Source organism: Gymnodraco acuticeps, unplaced genomic scaffold (genome assembly GCF_902827175.1).
Source record: "Gymnodraco acuticeps unplaced genomic scaffold, fGymAcu1.1, whole genome shotgun sequence".
Taxonomy (NCBI): domain Eukaryota; kingdom Metazoa; phylum Chordata; class Actinopteri; order Perciformes; family Bathydraconidae; genus Gymnodraco; species Gymnodraco acuticeps.
Window position 1 is genome coordinate 92,521 of NW_022991982.1, and position 19,980 is coordinate 112,500.

Below are 19,980 nucleotides of genomic sequence, written 5' to 3' on the forward strand. Positions count from 1 at the left end.
GAGAATATATGTGTGTGAGAGTGAAAATGTATGTATGTGTTCATCGTACGTACGATACATCGTATCGTACGTATTCATCGTACGTATTCATCATAATTAATTATATTTATTTCGTTTGGATGTAGGATTTTTGACTTTGTTTAGAGCAGTGATCTTCTACTATATGAACATTTTGGACCCAAAATCACAAAAAAAACGTAAAAACAGATTTTGAAAATGATATTATTTTTCATATGTAACACAAACATACACAACGAAACCATTTAAAAGCTGGAAATATATACATGGGATGTCACTATGATAATGTGAAAGTTTGATTGAGGTAGCATGGGATTTCATTCTGATAAGGCAAAAGTGTTATTATAAATATAATACAAATATATATATACACATTATGTACAAGAATCAGTTTTTTCTGTCTTTATCTGTGCCACGCTTCAAAGCGGTTTCTGTCAATACGACACAGAGGGCAACATCACAGGTTCCTCCTCCTCCATGTCAAAAAACAAGCTTAAAGCTTGACTCACGTTCAGAGTTCTCTTCATCATAGTTGAATCTTCAAAACTCTAAATCTATCTAACTATATCTAAATTCTCAATGTTTGTCTGTCACTTTGCTTCAATCCAGTCTGCCGCCGTCTCTCTTCGTCTCCCGCCGCCTGTCTTCGTATATCTTCGTCTCTCTCATTTCCCGCCGTCTCTCTTCGGTTCCCGCCGTCCCTCTTCGTGTCTTTTCGTCTCGTTTCGTATCACTCCGTTTACCTGATTACCTCACCCCCTCCCTGGTAAATACATCCTGTTGAGCAGAATCTACAGTTTCCAGTATTTTCCGTTTCGTAAAATGATCAAATACGGCGAAGATATTAAAATATGTGCTTCCATTATTCATACTTCTGAAATATATCTGTATTAACTTTATATCATCGTATATCCGTGTTTATTTGTGTCTGTTTATTGGGTCTTTTTGCATGAAACAAAGACTGGCATATAGTTTCAAGCCAGTACTTTCGACAGAAATACACATATACATCCAGTTGAGCAGAATCTACAGTTTCCAGTATTTTCCGTTTCGTAAAATGATCAAATACGGCGAAGATATTAAAATATGTGCTTCCATTTTTCATACTTTTGAAATGTATTAACTTTATATCATCGTATCGCCGTGTTTACTGGGTCTTTTTGCATGAAACAAAGACTGGGATATAGTTTCAAGCCAGTACTTTCGACAGAAACACACGGCAATGTTGTCCGGACTGTTGTTATTATGCGGCACAGGTCATGTGATCTGATCACGCCGGCGTGACGGTTGACTCCAAAGGGTTAATATTAAATACATATATGTATTTTTACAACTTGTATTTAGAAATACTCTGTTGTAATTATTGATGCATAAATGTGTTCATCCATTCAATGTGGCATCTGCTATAATGGGGTTAATGTATGATATTACTTAATAATACAATACATTATAATACATGATATGATAATTATATTTTAGTTTTATTCATTTCTTATTTCATAGTTTCTCATTATTATTATTTGTATCGCTCATCTTATTTTTGATTTGTATTAATCTGTGTGAATCTGTGCTGTCCTGTTTTTCACTCTCACCCTGTTGCTGTTTGAACTACTGAATTTCCCCACGGGATTAATAAAGGTCCATCTTATCTTATCTTAATGTATAAGTTGATTTACTTCAATCTACTGTACTGTGTAAAAACACCCCAACAATATTACAAGAAATATACTGCATAAAGCAAACTATATACTTTATTTGATCTAAAATATTGATGTTTTTTCATTATAGTAGCTTGTGAAAACCATACAGTAACACATAAGTGATTAAATGCTACAGTATTCAGCAAACACAACTGCAGAGCTGCAAACATTGCAAACAGTTGTCTTTGTGTATTTTGTGAATGAAGCGCCATCTCATGGTTAAATCCTGTAATTGAACAAATGGGGAAATTGGGCAACGCCCTCTAGCAATTTGGCAACACCCCCAGCCGCTGGCATCCGCTGGGCTTTTGACTGGGACACACCCACCTGAGTCTGATCTGGAGTGCTTCATCTGTATATATATACAGTGGGGCAAAAAAGTATTTAGTCAGCCACCAATTGTGCAAGTTCTCCCCACTTAAAAAGATGAGAGAGGCCTGTAATTTTCATCCTAGGTACACTTCAACTATGAGAGACAAAATGAGAAATAAAAAATCCAGAAAATCACACAGAGGTCAAACGTTTTCTGTAAGTCTTCACAAGGTTTTCACACACTGTTGCTGGTATTTTGGCCCATTCCTCCATGCAGATCTCCTCTAGAGCAGTGATGTTTTGGGGCTGTCGCTGGGCAACACGGACTTTCAACTCCCTCCAAAGATTTTCTATGGGGTTGAGATCTGGAGACTGGCTAGGTCACTCCAGGACCTTGAAATGCTTCTTACGAAGCCACTCCTTCGTTGCCCGGGCGGTGTGTTTGGGATCATTGTCATGCTGAAAGACCCATCCACGTTTCATCTTCAATGCCCTTGCTGATGGAAGGAGGTTGTCACTCAAAATCTCACGATACATGGCCCAATTCATTCTTTCCTTTACACGGATCAGTCGTCCTGGTCCCTTTGCAGAAAAACAGCCCCAAAGCATGATGTTTCCACCCCCATGTTTCACAGTAGGTATGGTGTTCTTTGGATGCAACTCAGCATTCTTTCTCCTCCAAACACGTCTAGTTGAGTTTTTAACCAAAAAGTTCTATTTTGGTTTCATCTGACCATATGACATTCTCCCAATCCTCTTCTGGATCATCTAAATGCTCTCTAGCAAACTTCAGACGGGCCTGGACATGTACTGGCTTAAGCAGGGGGACACGTCTGGCACTGCAGGATTTGAGTCCCTGGCGGCGTAGTGTGTTACTGATGGTAGCCTTTGTTACTTTGGTCCCAGCTCTCTGCAGGTCATTGACTAGGTCCCCCCGTGTGGTTCTGGGATTTTTGCTCACCGTTCTTGTGATCATTTTGACCCCACGGGGTGAGATCTTGCGTGGAGCCCCAGATCGAGGGAGATTATCAGTGGTCTTGTATGTCTTCCATTTTCTAATAATTGCTCCTACAGTTGATTTCTTTACACCATGCTGCTTACCTATTGCAGATTCAGTCTTCCCAGCCTGGTGCAGGTCTACAATTTTGTTTCTGGTGTCCTTTGACAGCTCTTTGGTCTTGGCCATAGTGAAGGTTGTGGACAGGTGTCTTTTATACTGATAACGAGTTCAAACAGGTGCCATTAATACAGTTAACAAGTGGAGGACAGAGGAGGCTCTTAAAGAAGAAGTTACAGGTCTGTGAGAGCCAGAAATCTTGTTTGTTTGTAGGTGATCAAATACTTATTTTACCGAGGAATTTACCAATTAATTCATTAAAAATCCTACAATGTGATTTCCTGGATTCTTTCCCCCCATTCTGTCTCTCATAGTTGAAGTGTACCTAGGATGAAAATTACAGGCCTCTCGTCTTTTTAAGTGGGAGAACTTGCACAATTGGTGGCTGACTAAATACTTTTTTGCCCCACTGTATATATCAAGTACAATAACTACAACTAGCTAACGTTGTAGCCTAGCAGAGTGGACAAGTTGCTGTTAGCTGACAGTGAGGCACGTACCTGTCCATCAAAGTGACCACGCCCTAATTTATGCAAAAACGTTAAGACCTAATATAAATAAAAGGATCGCGTTATAAAACAATTCAATCATGAAGGTGGAATCTAACTATATTCCGAATATTTTTTATTGCATCCAGGGGCAGAAACATGTTTATTTCTGCTGTAAAGTTGGGCATTTGAACATGGGGGTCTATGGAAATGGATCCTTTCTGCAGTCATCGCCTATCGGCCAATAGATAAACTGCAGTTTGTGGCACTTCCTTATTGGCCTCCCGGCTCTGCTCTTTAAGGTCCTTACACACCGAGCCGATTTTCGATATTCCGATAAGCATAAGGCCTAAGGCCGTCAGCCAAAGAAATCATTCTGATTGGCTGTTCAGCTTAGCGAATCAGTGCATGAGAAGTGAGGGACCCAAACAAACTATTTTATTTTGTATGTTTGTTTTAAATAGCCAGTGCTAATGAGGATCCTAACGAAAAGTGAAAAGTATGATTAACCTGTTGGTCTCCCTCCTGCAGGCTCAGGGCAGGATCTATGGCAAACTGAAGGAGGAGAACTTCTTTGGGCCCAAGGAGGAGGTCAAACTGGAGACTCATATCAAGATGGCTGCCGCTGCTGCAGGACGGGTCATTGGAAAGGGAGGCAAGACGGTAAGAGTCTTATTCAGCTCTCTGACCCGTGTTCTACACTCTGCTCTTCCTCTCAGAGTAACCTGTGTGTGTGTGTGTGTGTGTGTGTGTGTGTGTGTGTGTGTGTGTGTGTGTGTGTGTGTGTGTGTGTGTGTGTGTGTGTGTGTGTGTGTGTGTGTGTGTGTGTGTGTGTGTGTGTGTGTGCAGGTGAACGAGCTACAGAACCTGACAGCAGCGGAGGTAGTCGTCCCCAGAGATCAGACCCCTGATGAGAACGACCAGGTCATCGTCAAGATCAACGGACATTTCTATGCCAGCCAGGTAAGCTTTATCACACCTCATATCCTGTGAAAGATTCAAACCAATAAATAATCACCGCGTCTTACCAGCACATACATAAAAACCCTGTTGATTTTTGAAATATTGACAAATCAATCAAACAGAAATCCTGGGCTGCGGTCGAATTGTAAAAAATCAGGTCCTATGTTTTTCCTAGAAACTTTTCCTAAATGTCATTGAAAAATGTTATTGGGTTAAAGAAAGATGTGAGGGAGAATTCCTCTGGATTTAGGAAATGAGAACTATGTTGCTAAAAGAATCCAACTGCATCTAGATACTTCACTGTGCGTTCTTATCATGCAGACCTTATACACTTGACAACAGTTGGTCATTATTTGCTCACCCTCTGTTTTATTGGCATGATTCCGAATTAGTATGATTATTTGAAAATGTTTGAATGCATATGCTGTGCAGCATATGCATTCCTTGTAAGGCCTTCACATCTATAAGTGTGCAGGGCACCACTAAAACACAAGATAAACACCACCCAACTCATTAAACACAGTGAAACTTTAATTAATATTTGTTTCAGCAATTAAAGTAAAGGTTGAATTTCTCCTTTTGGTTTATATTGTTAATGGTTTGTGACATGTAAGCACCTTTGCAAGTCATGGCATAAGATGGGAAATGCTTATTAAGCACCGTAACTCAAATTATCCACGTTTGTCAAAAAGAAGGGTCGGTTGATTCCTTTAACGGTAGAATGGTGTGTCACTTTAAATATTGCGGCTGAAAGGAATTACGGGACATTATCTCCTTCGTTTTCGTAAAGGAAGGTCCAGTGTATGATATGCTAAAAGAGATTACAAACAAAGCATTGAAGCTCCTTACCTATCATTGAGAAATTATGAACACTTCTTATCATTGCTGCCACTAAGGTAGTTCCTGGTCATTTCACTCAGTGACGAACCTTGCTAAGAAAAAAACGATTACATCTTAACCCAGGTATGTCCGATTTGAGCCCTGGTTTGGTCTCCACCTGCTCCTCAGGACACATCAGCTCATTAGCTGCTGAATGCTCCTCTACCTTCACCATAGTCTCTATCTGTGTCTGCCTACTGTTTGTAGCTGCTCTCTATAACCCCTCCCCCCTCTCCTCTGTCCTGCAGCTGGCTCAGAGGAAGATCCGAGACATCCTGACTCAGGTCAAACAGCCCCAGAAAGGCGGGATGGGAGACCGGGGCGAGAGAGGCGAGAGAGGAGAAAGGGGCGAGAGAGGCGAGAGAAGCGAGAGAAGCGAGAGAAGCGAGAGAAGCGAGAGAGGTGACAGGGGCGACAGGGGTCCCGGCCCCAACCCCAACCCCCAGGGCTTCACAGAGATGGGCAGCCCTACACAGGGACTGTCTCAGGAGAGCCAGCCGCGCAGGAAGTGAGGGTCCTGCCCCCTCCTCACATGCCGTGGGCGCCCTCCCGCCTGACGGTCGGACAGACAGACATGGACGGAGAGACAGACGGACGGACGGAGACAGGAGAGCGACACACGGACCCAGCGATAAACAGGGAGAGATATAAAGAGGGAGAGACTACGCCCGACAGCCAGGGAGGAAGATCGGCGTTTAGAGAAGAATAAAATCAAAGATGAAATGAATAAAAAAAGAGGATTAAGATAAAACGTAACTTGAGAACAGAAACCAGATGCCAGGCCAGAAGAGAGACTGACTGAGGATGGGGGGATGAAGGGAAGGTGGAGAGGGGGGGCGGGACCTCCTGGTGCAGCCCCAACAGTGGAGACTCACCAGCAGGCCCCTGCTCCTCTGGCCCCCTGCAGACCTCTCCCACCATCTGCACTCAGTCCTATATTTTAAGGGTGGTTTTTTAAACATAGAGATATATGTATAGAAATGTTTTATTCAGAGCTATTATTGATAGTATGCAGTGAGGCAGAGCCGGGAGAGGGAGCAGGGAAACTGCTGCAGCGGCACACGGGGATTGGTCGCAGGTGAGGCGTTAGCCACGCCCCATATCCCCTAGCCAATGGAAGTCTAGAAGAGGGGCCGCAGATGTTAACACTGCTCTTTAAAGACCTCTCCGAATAGCGGGGAGTTTATAAGAAAAAAAATGAGGTTGTAAATATATAATCTTCATGTAAATGTTAACAAATGCTGTGCCTGGCCGCCTTGCCTTTTAAAAAAAAAAAAGGGGTCTTTGTATATTTCCAAGCCCCTTGTCTCTGACATGTAGCATAATGTAGCCTACGTGGAGGCGGGGGGCTGTGGAGGATCTGAGGCCCCTCCACGTTAAGCCGTGTGGTGGAGGCGCAGCAGGAGACAGTAAGGAGAGCGAGGTTGCAGCGGGCCCTGCAGTTCTAATGCAGCGGCCCCGCTACGCTTTATACAACAACTTCATACAAACAGCCAGCAGCTATGCTAGCTGGCTAGCGGCCCGCACCTTAAACGGCATATTTTATATATATTATATATATATGATATGTGAGTTAGCCCGGCCCCTCTGGTGAATGTATTGAAGGCAACGAGTGTGTGCAATGATAGACAGACAAGGAGTGTCTGAGACTTTCTGCTCATTGCCTTCTTCCTGCGCTGCTGCTCCAGGCCGCTCTCTGACAGGATGGCTTTCTCCTCAGAGGAGCTGGGGTCCTCAAGACCATCGCTGCATTCTCTGTTCATTTGGACAAACGATGCCTGAATAAAAGAAAGTCAGAGTCCGGCCTGGGCCCAGCGCGGGAACTATCGAAGCAAAGTCTTCCAAAGCTCCTAGCCTTGAGCTCAGAGAACGTAAAATCAGACTATGGGGGGGTGGTTTCCTTGTTCTCTCTCCCAATCTGCCAAAGGCCTGTGGGCGGAGCCTTCGGACCCTGCCCGCGTATGATATTGAGGGGCGGGGTCTACGCCTGGACGCTCTCGCCAAGATTAGAACAGATTAGAGAAGAAATGAAAAAGAAAAACCTACCTCAGGGTAAAGTTACCTCAGTATTCCTTACTTTTTTTTGCTTGCTGGTGTTTTATATAAGAAGAAAAAAAGAAAGAGCTGATAGTCCTGAATATTTTAAATTTTTTTAAAGAAAAAAAGTATTTTTTTTTAGGTATTGTCTTGTTGCTTTGGTTATTTTTTTCTGTTTTTTGGTGTGTTTGAGGAGTGTGCTCAGGATGGCAGGGAGGTTTTCTCAGATCAGAGTGAGATACACCGCTGGAGGAATCGGGTCCAGCGCCATTTTGCCTTTTTTGTGTGAGAAAACACTCCCCATCCTGCTGAAGTGTGTGAGATATTGGCCAATGGGGAGTGGTGTTCACTGGAGGGGAGGTCCTTAAGTGTTTCACGCCATCAGAGTGCCCTGCAGGACCTCCCTCTCCTGCCTTACTGTGATGACATCATCACCAAGCGCCAAACATTTTGAGAGGGCGTTAAGTGTTTCTCAGCCACAAAGAAGAAATCTATCAGTGAGCCTTGAAGGCTGTTTTCTTCAGAGTCAAGTGACCCATGTGCAGCGTGACTGTACATGGAGGCAGATAGGAGCATTCTAGCTACACACACACTCACACAACCACACACACACTTACACAACCACACACACCTGAACTAGCTCTGACTTCTCTGAATGTGAATATTTATTACCTGTGCACTGACCGCAACACCTCAGACGCTCCCTGTTGGCCGTGTGTGTGTGTGTGTGTGTGTGTGTGTGTGTGTGTGTGTGTTCACTCGTTTTAAATGTTTATTTCTGTCAGGAGAAGTGGTTGGGTGAAAAAAGCAGAAAAAAGTAGGACGAGAACCTATGGAAGAGATCCAAAACCATTGAAAAAATGGGAGCAGAAAAAGTCGAGTTTAAAACATCCTTCACACAGCTGAGTAATAGATTCAAACCTGTACATAAGATGCTCTAAAGGTCATCACTACACTTTTGTATTTTTGGAGAAAAAATCGTAGGAATGAGAAAAGCCGCTGAGAGGGGAAGATGGCACCGAGTCACTGACGGACACTGCCAGATTACTCAGAATCTTTTTAAAGTCTTACCTGCCCTCAGCCACACCACCAGCTCCCCATCACACAGGGAACCTCTATTCTATTGTGTCTATGCTTCCATTTTTTGCCCGGAGGTGGTAACTTCACCATGGTGTCAAGTTTCCACCTCTTTTCCAAACCACCAAGACACCATATTTAGGATTCACTATTCAGCCTGCAGCCATTTGGATTAGGATCCATTCTTTTTTCTTTGATTTATTGAGTTTTTTTACAATACAGCAAGCTTTATTTGGACGTGACATCTGGGGGCGTACTGTTGCACTAATTAATGAATAATGTCGACAACGTCAAACTACGAAAAAGGACTGAGAACATCCTGTAACACCTGATGCAATTTTAAAGAATTAAAGGGAAGAGGAAGCGGGGGAGGAGTTTATGATGATTTCAACCATCTCCTTTCTTCTCACCCCCCCTCTGTCCTTCCACATGATTCAGTGCTATCTCCTCGCCCTTCTGTACTCCGGGAGGAGAGTGACATGTTTTAAAACCTTTTATTTAAAGAAATCATTTCATTTTTGGAGCAGGCGGGAACGTCAGGGTCCCTCGCCCTCTCTTGCGCTGGTCTCCATCGTGTTCGTTTTGCTCACTGTTCAAGACCTTTTTATTTACTTTAACAACCTTTTTTGTTTGGACCCTTTTTGGAAACATTTGATTTGTTCTTTTGTTTTTTTTATTTACAAATCTAACAAAACAGCAACTAAATAGGACAACATACTAACATGTAGCTCAGTAACTGTGCTAACACACAGTAAGGGCTCAGTCCAACATGCAGTATAGAGCCATGTTGAGCAAATAACCTGGAATACTGCTGCAGAGAACAGCAGTGAGACATCACCCTGACTGGGACCTCATCTGCTTTACCTCTCTGCTGCCAGGGAAACACTACACTCTTCACACAGACATGATTTCAAGGACACCAGTGCATGCTTTATCCCACTAAACGCAATTTAATATTACTGCTGGACATTCTCCAGAAGACATAACAGTCACATATTTAGATTTTCTGAAGCCAATATTTTCACAATTATACAAAAATGATTTTTGACATGCTAAAGTTAGTTCGAAGGATTATCATATTGTCATTGCAAACAATACAACCAAATAGAACGGTCATTCTGCCTGCTATCACACATGTCAAACAGTAGAAAAGATAAAAGAAGAAGAAAAATATGTTTCACAATGAACATGGCCTGAGTACGCTGTTAGGGAGTAATAACCTGCTCTCCTTTGGTGTCTAGAACTAACACATTTACGATTAAAGATGTGGCACATATCTTTCTTTTTACACTCAATGTTTCTCAGCAAAAAACATTGATTAGATAGCGGTCGAATAAACAAACACGAGCAGTAAACACAACACTGACACATTTCAGCTTAAAAGTTGATACGGCTAACGTGTTAGCACACAATATATCTGGCCTGTAGCTGCTCAATGTTTAGCAGCTTCTAGAATAGCTGCCTTCTGTGGCTCAAAGTGATGTTTTGACACCAAACCAATCAGCTAAAGGATGCTAAAATGCTACAGAGATTTGAGGCAGATAATTTTCCATAAATGTTAAAGGCTAATGTTTGCTTCAGAACATGGTCAGCACTAATGTTAACAACATGCATTATTGGCTCAAAGCTCACTGGTTTTAACCCTTCATTTCTATTTCTATAATTCAAGCTTGGGATTTGAGAGTTGTGGGTAATTCACCACACGCTTCTTGTTTGTGGCAGCAGAAGACCTGATGACATGTAGCTCAGCCCTGACGGACGCTCAACAGCTGAGACTCTAAGACGGCCGCCAAGTCTCCACAAATTATAAAACAAAATGGCAGACTCGGCGCTACCGAGACGAAACAACCTGACCTCTTGACACATAACTAGGAACGCTACCTCAACCATAAACAAACTCAGCTCGAAGAATGTTTCTTTATTTTATTTTTTCACACGCAGACAAGAGCAAACAGTCAGTGGACAGACGTGCAGACAGAAAGGAGTCACCATGTCTTCTTCACGCTTCCAATATAATTTATTTTTGTTTTTTTGAAATTGTCCCTCTTCAGCTTAGAACTGGGGCTGTAAAGATAAAGAAGTAAAACAAAAATATGTCAAAAAAGACAAACACCCCGCCCCCTCAAGGTAACCTGATTGGACCATCTGGCCCAATCATAACAAAGTGTTCACTTCCACTCTGAAATAGTTTCTATTTTACAACTTCTCAGAGTTGGAAGCCGATTCAATGAGTCCGCTCACTTTGAATCAGAACTCACAGCTAAATGCAGACACTTACGGCCCGTCCACACAGCGGCGTGGGTTGAAGTTTGCCGGCGGGCGTGTCTGAAACTCGACCAACAACCAATCACATGAATCTCCCTCCCCTGACACACAAGCAGCGGTTTGATTGGCTAGAGCTTGTACTGGCATATGATTTGATTGGCTGACGCTTCTGCAGAGGCTTCAAAAGTTGAACATTGCTCAACTTTTGCAGCTCCGCTTCGCTTCCCACAATGCAGTTCGGCGAAAAGTGACGTCACCCCATTCAAAGTGAATGGTGAAGCTTTCAACGCACACCGCTGTGTGGGCGGGCCGTTAATGCTAGCAGCTGCCCCCCCTGTCATTTCACCTCCTGAATCAAGGGGCACGACACCTGTAACCATATCATTATTTTTATGATCTACCTCTTGGGAAAAATAGGTAAATGTTTTTTTGAAAAAGGACACAAAAATCAAAAAAAATAATAAGTTGCTCGAATGAAAGATAGGTAAATGAATAACTGGGTAGCGGCATCTCCATATACTGTAGTGGATAGTCTATTAAAGGAACAAAACTTTTACTTCTTCCAAAGATGATTTTCTTTCTCCATTTTTAGTTGTTTTCAAATGATTCTGAAGTGGAATAATACTAAAAGTGGGAGAGGTAAACTTGCCTCCTGTTTTTTATTTTCTTTCTTAAAAAACCCAACATAAATGAGATACTCTTTCTCCTCGATTTCCATTTCCTTTTCTTCATTTCGTTAAACTTACACTTTTTTTAACTTCAGAATACTCTTGATTTATTTTGGTTGAATTCTAATTTTCTCTTTTTTTATGACAGCAGATTGTATCTCTTGTGTTTGGGTGCATTTAGTATTTTCTTTCTACATGAGTTAGAGTGCCCTGCGAGGACCTTCTACACTAATCCATGATCTATTTTCCTTAATAATAATGAATGGTTTAAAAGCAAAAGGACCTGTTGTTGCTGACTGTGGAGCTGCAGGTGGAAGGAGGGTGGGGGGCTCTGTATCCTCTGTGTCCTCCTCGCGCTGCTCCGAGCTCAGGCTCTGTGTGATGGTGCAGCAGCGTGAGGAGGCTCCGCCCCTCCTCCTCCCCCAGAAGCTCCTCTGGTCTTTACAGTATATGGACTTTCACCCTCTGCCTGCCTGATTCCTTTAGTCCTCATCAACACTTGTTTTAAACTCATTGTAAACAAAACAGAGCATAGATATGAATGTGTTATTAAAAGATGAGAAAACAGACCTTCTTGACTCCTTGTGTGCTTTCTTACAATCTTCTCTAAAGTGTTTTAAAGGTCAGCAATTATGCAAAATCCACTATTGAATGTCTTTTATACATAAACATTTGTCCCCTCTGTGTAAAGAGATTCTGAAAGTTTCAGGAAAAAAGATTAGCTAATTTTTTGTTCTGATCTGATATATAAAAACCTGTCTGAAAATGAGCTGATCAGATTTTGGCCACTTTATGATGTCATAACGATTTTTTGGCACCATTAGCCAATAACCAACCAAGGTACCCCCCACCTTATCACCTGAATCTCCTCCTAGTGCACCATTAGGCGCTTTCACACGAGTACTTTTCCCAGGAATAGTTCCGATAGTTCCTGGGATTTTGCGTTCACACCAAAAAGATCTGGAACTAGAACTTTTTTTCGAGAACCTTTTCACCCCTTTTCAGGACTTTCCTGGGGAGAAAAAGGTTCCAATTTCTGATTAGCTGGGCGAATTGCAAACCACGGCCCGTAAAAAAAAGTTTTGTGAAGCCGCCATTTTATTTGCTCGCATTAGCATTATTAGCATTAGCCCAGCACACCAACGGAGAAAGACTAACTTATGGCAACACAAAAGAAAACATGGGAGTGGTGGAGTGATGAGGAGGTGTCGGCGCTTCTGGTGATTTACTCGGAAGGCTTCAGAAGAAGCTGCTGGGAAATGGGCTATTAATAGGATAGCAACAAGTTGTCAAGATAGTCAGTTTAACTTCACATGCTATGCTAACAGAGGTGTGGGAAGGTATTTTGAATGGGGGTGCTGAAGTGCTGGACTCCAGTGAACACTATTACGGGCACTATAGAGCACGCACAAAAGCACTCCCCACACGCAAACACAGTACACCCGCGACTGTTACAATGAAGGCTCAATAATCAGCTCATCGCATATAAGCAGGGGTAAAGTGCTATTTTTTACGATTTGGGAGCGGACCTCACCTCCTCTAGGGGGGTCCGGGGGGGTGCTCCCTCGGGAATTTTTTTTTTAAATATTGAAAGCATCAATCTGGTGCACTTTGAGAGCAACATTAAGAGATCTATGGATACATCTCTCAACACCCAGATGAAACACAACTGTAAGCAGATGTTCTTTTTCTTTATGGATATTTTACAAATCACTCCCCTTTCAAACTGTATTCTTGTTTTACTGCCATATAGTATTTCATAACTGTTTTTCCTTTATTCTCTTTTTTTTATTTATAATGATCATATGAAGCTGTGCCGCGGAAATAATCTTTTGAATAATTTGTGACCAAACCGTTTGAGACCCACTGAGATAACTTAGACTAAAGTTAACTATCTAAACACTCAGAGTCCTTTAGCTCACCTGAGCCTCTCAGAAGAGGAGAGCTCTCCTCCAGCTTGTTGTGGAACAAACAGCTCCGTATGTCGTCCGTTAGTGCAGCTAGCTAACCAGATGCTAACAACACGGTCCCTGCTGCTGGCACCGGTCCCTCTCTTTCTCTCCCTCTCTCTCCCTCTCTCTCTCTCCCTCTCTCACACACACTAAATGCGCTATTTCCGCACACATACATACAGAGCCGAGCTTGAATGACACAAGCAGACTTTTATTTCCATGCAACTCTCTGATTGGTCTGGTGTCTTGCCTCTGTTGCATTCACTGAACATGGGAAATTACAGTCCTTTCGTCCTCTCTAGTGTCTTGATGAGGTTCACGTAAAGCATGGTTAATGTATTATATTATTGAGGTAGAATTGTCCGGTGCTACAGAAAAAACATTCGGGGCAGGCCAAAATATTATTTTACCAACAATGTGGAATTTATTGGCTACATATTACACAAATTATGCACAGCGTGAGCAGCAATAACCGTCAAATAATAATTCAGACAGGGGAGCTCCGCACCCCCTGCCTGCCGCTAGGGGGTGCTGCAGCACCCCCCTTCTCGTGCCCATGTATGCTAACATCACCCATTTTATAACAAAGAATCTTTCATAACAGCGTTGTGATGCCAAACAGCGGGCAGCACTGCAGCGGTCGGTAAATGCCACTGAAACACATTAGTAAACAATGAACCACGGGACTCTGGAGAAAAGTATAAGGGTTGAGAAGTAGTTATTTAATTTAATCTGGCTTCGTATGATTAAAAGCAACACGATCATCGACCCGACGCAGTCCCCCATTGTTGTTGTGAGCGCCGTTGTGGAGAAAATCAGCGACGTAAACGGTGACGTCATGACGCAGCAGCGGCAGCACCAGTCGGGCTCTGAGCGGTGTGAACAAAACGGGGGCTGAAAATAAAAACCGGTTCCGAACCAGAAGAGCGTAAGCACGGAGCTAGAACGGGAATCACGTTGTGGTGTGAAAGGCGCATGAGAGAATCAGCACTTTTGAAACAGGGCTGAAACAGAGGGGATTATGGGATGCTACTATGATCTGTTTGGTATTTCAAGCCAAACACTTCAGAGACATGTTTTGTATCTGACCCAGGGCCGCCCCTCCCTATACGCAGATCACGCACCTCGCGGAGGGGGCCTCACCTCGCGGAGTGGGCCTCTTCTTGCGGAGGGAGCCTCATCTGAAGCGCAAATGCGGCGCAATTAGTGTAAGCTCCGTCGATCGCAGTTCACACAACTCAAACAACAATTGCAAAGAAGACCTGATCCCATAGTCACTAGCTTTGAGCGCTAGCAGCTAACACTTCTCAAAGCAGGGGGGTCAAACTCATTTTAGTTCAGGGGCCACATTCAGCCCAATTTGATCTCTATGGGTCGGACCAGTAAAACATTTATTTTATTTGATATACCCTTAATCGTCCCACAGAGGGAAAATGTACATTCTGCATTTGACCCATCCTAGTGTTAGGAGCAGTGGGCTGCCATTTTTATGTACGGCGCCCGGGGAGCAGCGTAGGGAACGGTGCCTTGCTCAGGGACACCTCGGTAGCACTTGGTCTTTCGGGGACTTGAATCGGTGACCTTCCGGTTCCCAAGCCAAGTCCCTATGGACATCGCCACCACCGCCAAATCATAGCATAATAACCTGTGAATAAAGATGACTTTAAATGATTCCCTTTGTTTAGTGCAGAAAGTACATACTGAAAATGTTCACGTTTAATGAACTATATTTACAACCTGACATTTCTTTAGAAAAATATTTTTTTGTGCCTCAGTTTATCATTTACACATGTGCATTACTTCCAGATCACAGAAAATCTACCAAAACATTTATTCACCGCCAACGGTATCTTGAACTGAAATTTACTTTATAATCAAAACAATTTGTCAAGATCTAGAAATTATTTTACATTCATTTCCACATCTGTGTAGTGTTCATGACACACCACTATCTATACAAACTAAATGGGAACTATTCAGAAAGGAGGTTAATGATGTGATTCAGAATCAGAATCAAGTGTATTGGGTACGTTTACACATACAAGGAATTTGCTTTGTTTTCTGGTGGTGGGAACAAACAATTAAAAAAAGAAGTTGCAAAGTGGGTAAAAAAAAGGAAATATATAAGGATAGTACAAAAATAAGTATTATTAAGAAACAATTTAGCATTAAAAAAGGATGCTAAAGACAAGTATTTACACCAAATGTAAATGTAACTATACAAATAACCTTAAAAGCTTAAAAAAAAAAAAGAAGATTTAAAAAAATGGGTTGGTTGATTAAGTGAATGCTGGTTGATGGGTGATGATTGGTTGGTTGTTTGATTAGTTTAGTAAGTGATGATTGATATTTTTGTTGGTTGATTGATTTTGGAAGTGATTTATTGGTCCATTGACGGATGCATAGGTGACATTATTAATTGATTGATTGCTGATAGGCCACTTTCTAATTCATGTTCAGTCAGAAGGGGCAGTGCAGGCCAAACATCTGTCTAAATATTACTCTAATAACAGTGTTTCAAACTGTGACCAATGAGAGGCTTCCCTTTTTTGTCCACCAGATAGAACTGTGGCACAAGTTGTGTGTATCTTCGTTCTCAGATTGTAGACCATATGGTTTAACTACTTCTATATGCATGATTGTTTCAGTTGACATTACATTATATAACTTTTCATAGCTATTAAAAGTGGCTAACAAGAAGTGTATTCAACCATGAAGAAACAAACTCAAAAGCCAGAATCCTGCAGGTTTCTATAAACCCAACTAGATTAAGTGCTAATGCATTAGCTCCACTTAAAGGTCCACTATTATACTATTTTTCAACAATAGTGCTACATACAGAAGAAAGACATTTGGCAGAGGTGCAGTTACTTGAAACAGATGAGTTTTCAGTCCAAAACAGAATATGTGTAGACTCTCTGCTGTCATGATAAAAATAAGGAGCTTGTTTGTTTAGGGCTCACCGCGGTGAAGTTAGTTTGAGGTTGGATGTTGGACAGACTCCACAGCCAGCTAAATCTTGCAGTTTCCACAGGAGGGCAGCAGGAGGCCTCTCAGCTCAGAACAGGAACAGTTATTGTTTCATAACGGAAACAGTTAGGAAACAATAACTAGTATTACTTTCTGAAAGGGATTCAAAGACATTAAAGGTCCCATGACATGCTTTTCTGGTTATTACCCGCCCCCTTGTGTGTTATGTAGCTTGTTATGCATGTAAACGGTCTGCAAAGTCACAAACCCTCAAAGAACACCCTGTAGCAAGTAAAACTCTAACACAGAGAAGACCTGTCTATGCTGCCCCAGAACGCCTCGTTGGGGATTTCTCTTTTTCCATTTTTTTCTTCCGGGTACCAAGAGACGTAAGGGTCTAATGGCGCATTCCCACTACAGTGCGGAGCGTGGTTTAAGCGTGCTGTGACCAAAACGTTTGAGACCCACTGAGATAACTTAGACTAAAGTTAACTATCTAAACACTCAGATAGTCCTTTAGTTCACTGAGCCTCTCAGTCTGACAGGAGAGGACTCTCCTCCGCCTTGTTGTGGAAAAAGCTCCTTATATCCCATAGCGTAGCTTGCTAGCACCAGAAGCTAACAACAACGATCTCCGGTACCGGTGCGCTCTCTCTCTCTCGCTCGCGCACGCACACAAAATGGCTCGTTCCACACACACACAGAGCCGAGCTTGAATGAAACACAGAGACCTAGACGTAATTGTACTGTACTGTATCATATTATTTATTTTCTAAACAACCATTTTTCCTCCTGTTCTCTCGCACCCCCCCCCCCCCCCCCCCCCCTGTCATGCCTCTGCGCCCCCCACTTTGAGAAACACTGCATTAGAGTGAAAGAAAACATGGAAGCAAAATAGACCAAAATAACAATATTTACAAGTACATGAAAAAACGATATTTTAGCCTGTAATGTCCTTAAACAGTAACTTCATCATTTTGATTGTTGGCTGCTCATTTAATAACTATTAATTGTACTAGTTTGTTGTCTGCTCTTGTGCGTAGTGAATACTAAAGAAGGCCATTGCTGGTTAGCTGATTATTTTTTGTAGAATTCTGAGTATTAAACAATTGCGTGAGTGTGAGCGTATTCAAATAAATTGGTCAGTAAGTCAGAGATGTGCAACTATATTTAACTTTTGGTTTTACATTTTTTTTTAATAAATGATTACGGGAAGTGCCTTTTTTCCCATTTGAGCTCCCGCCCCCCAAAATGTCTGTGCACGTCCCTGGGTGGAGGTTTGCCCCACATTTTTCTCTTGAAATGCTCTTTAGGTTTTCACCGACTCTTAGCTTGTGGTAGCCTATTTTATTAAAGAGCATACAAATAAAGACTTGTGTTATGTCTTCCTTATTGCAATAGTAATTGTTATATGTGTGTACATGTAGGCCTACGTTTTAAGTTGTGGCTATAGGCTGTTGCTGAGTAACGCAAAAGTAATGTAAAGAAATTACTAAAGTAACCAGTTACTTTATGTAGAGAGTAACAAAGTAAAGTCATATATTACTTCTTTTTTTTAATAATGTGTAATATATTACTTTTTTTGAGTAACGACCCCATCTCTGGAGCTAAAGGACTCTCTGAGTGTTTAGATAGTTAACTTAGTCTAAGTTATCTCAGTGGGTCTCAAACGGTTTGGTCACGAATGTCAAAGATTATCTCCAAGGCACACCTTCATATGATCATTATAGTTATTAAAAAAAATGAGAGAATAAATGAAAAACAGTTATGAAGTACTATATGACAGTAAAACAAGAATACAGTTTAAAAGGGGAGTGATTTATAAAATATCCATAAAGAAAAAGAAAATCTGTTCACAGTTCTGTCTCATATGGGTGTTGAGAGATGTATCCATAGATCTCTTAATGTTGCTCTCAAAGTGCACCAGATTGATGCTTTTAACTTCAATATTTAAAAAAAAAAAAATCTTCCCGGGGGAGCATGCCCCCGGACCCCCCTAGAGGAGGATATGTCCGCCCCCCACTTGTAGAAAATAGCACTTTACCCCTGCTTACACCTATATGCCGTGAGCTGATTATCGAGTGTTTCAGTAGAAAATTCCACTGTATACGCCTGGTATACCTTAATGGGAAACCCTGTTTAAGCACCCTCTATGAAACGTCAAGCTACCCCACAGCACCCCAAAAATAAAATCTCTGGCGCCACCACTGGTCCATATTAGCCGCTTTCACATCAAGTACTTTGTCGTACTTAGTGCCGGCACTTAGTACCCCAGGGCACTAAGTAGTACCAATCGCGTTCACACCGGAGTACTTTTCCCTGAGGGAAGATTACGCAAATGAGCCGCTGACGTCACTTCATCTTCTTCTGTTTTGGGTTTACTGTCAGGCCGCAAACAACTTCACGGCGTATACTGCCTCCCAAAGTCCCCGGAGTTGGGGACTGGCTTCAGTAGAAGCTGCTGGGACTCCCGGCAGCTTCTACTGAAGCCACCGAGTAAATCACCAGAACGCCGACACCTCCTCATCACTCCACCGCTCCCATGTTTTTTTGTGTGTTGCCATAAATTATTCTCTCTCCGTTGGTGCGCGGGGGGAGCTGACCGACCTCCTGCGCCCAGCTCCATCAGAAACTGCAAGACTGTCTGGATATGGAGAGAATGTCTGTCAAATATCCAACCTCAAACTACCCCCCCCCCCCCCCCCCCCCCAAACACATTTGTCACTGTCACACTGAATGTGTAGCACCTGGTGGATTCTCAATAACGACCAGACACCTGAGAGAGTTTCTGCTTTCTGCCCAAGACACCTTTGATGAATTTGGAGGTTGTTAGATGGTGTGAGGTTTAAAGTGACCGCAGCGCCTCTATACAGACAGTGTACCATCGTATTTCTTTTGAAATCTTTAAAATGGCCAGTAACTTGTTACGGATATAAGTCCAAAATAGCATTAAAGAGAACACATAATTTACTGAAAATCAGACATTTATTTCCATCAAAAGTATTTCTGTGCCTACACTAAATGTTGGGGCATTGACATTGAAGGCTAAACTTACTTCTGGCATTTGTAAGTGGTTTTAAAAAGACAGACTGTAGGCTAACTTCTGATTGGATGTGAGGTACAATCAACAGGAGAGAAAAGAAGCTTCTTGAGAGAAACCCTTAATGGAGGAGTGTTTTAAAGATCTGTTGCATGTGAAGAGATGCTGCCCTCTCCTGGCCTTCACCGGCAACAACATGTGTAGGACTGCCTGGATGAAAAAATAACAGCCAAAATGTGAGTTTAAAAATACAGAAAAATCAATAATCAATCAAGTCTCCAACATGTCTCAGTAGGTTTAAGAAGATCTAAAACATGTTTCAGAAGTACAACTATATAGAGACATGGCAACGTAAACCTGCAAACGCGACAAATAAATCCAGGAAGTGGACTACAACTTCAAATTAGGATCCCAGTTTCTGAAGTGCTTGTTCAATGATGATTCAATAACTCACAACAACATGACTTCATAAACCATTATCATGACAAGTGATA

The 19,980-nt window shown here is 42.2% G+C and overlaps 2 protein-coding genes across 3 annotated transcripts in view; one reads left to right on the top strand and one right to left on the bottom strand.

Annotated features, from left to right (window-relative positions):
- igf2bp1 (insulin-like growth factor 2 mRNA binding protein 1) overlaps positions 1 to 12,094 on the top strand; it is an 89,405-nt gene extending 77,311 nt beyond the window's left edge. For both annotated transcript variants that reach the window (XM_034201054.1, XM_034201056.1), the window contains exons 13-15: positions 4,167 to 4,298; positions 4,485 to 4,598; positions 5,726 to 12,094. In XM_034201054.1, the coding sequence (XP_034056945.1) occupies positions 4,167 to 4,298; positions 4,485 to 4,598; positions 5,726 to 5,989 (510 nt within the window). In that variant the 3' untranslated portion in view covers positions 5,990 to 12,094. The remainder of the gene's footprint in view (positions 1 to 4,166; positions 4,299 to 4,484; positions 4,599 to 5,725) is intronic.
- Positions 12,095 to 19,447: 7,353 nt separating this feature from the next.
- LOC117536261 (proline-rich protein 15-like protein A) overlaps positions 19,448 to 19,980 on the bottom strand; it is a 5,871-nt gene continuing 5,338 nt past the window's right edge. The window contains exon 2 of the mRNA XM_034201057.1: positions 19,448 to 19,980. This exon is cut by the window's right edge and continues 900 nt beyond it. The gene's annotated coding sequence lies outside the window, so the exon portion shown is untranslated.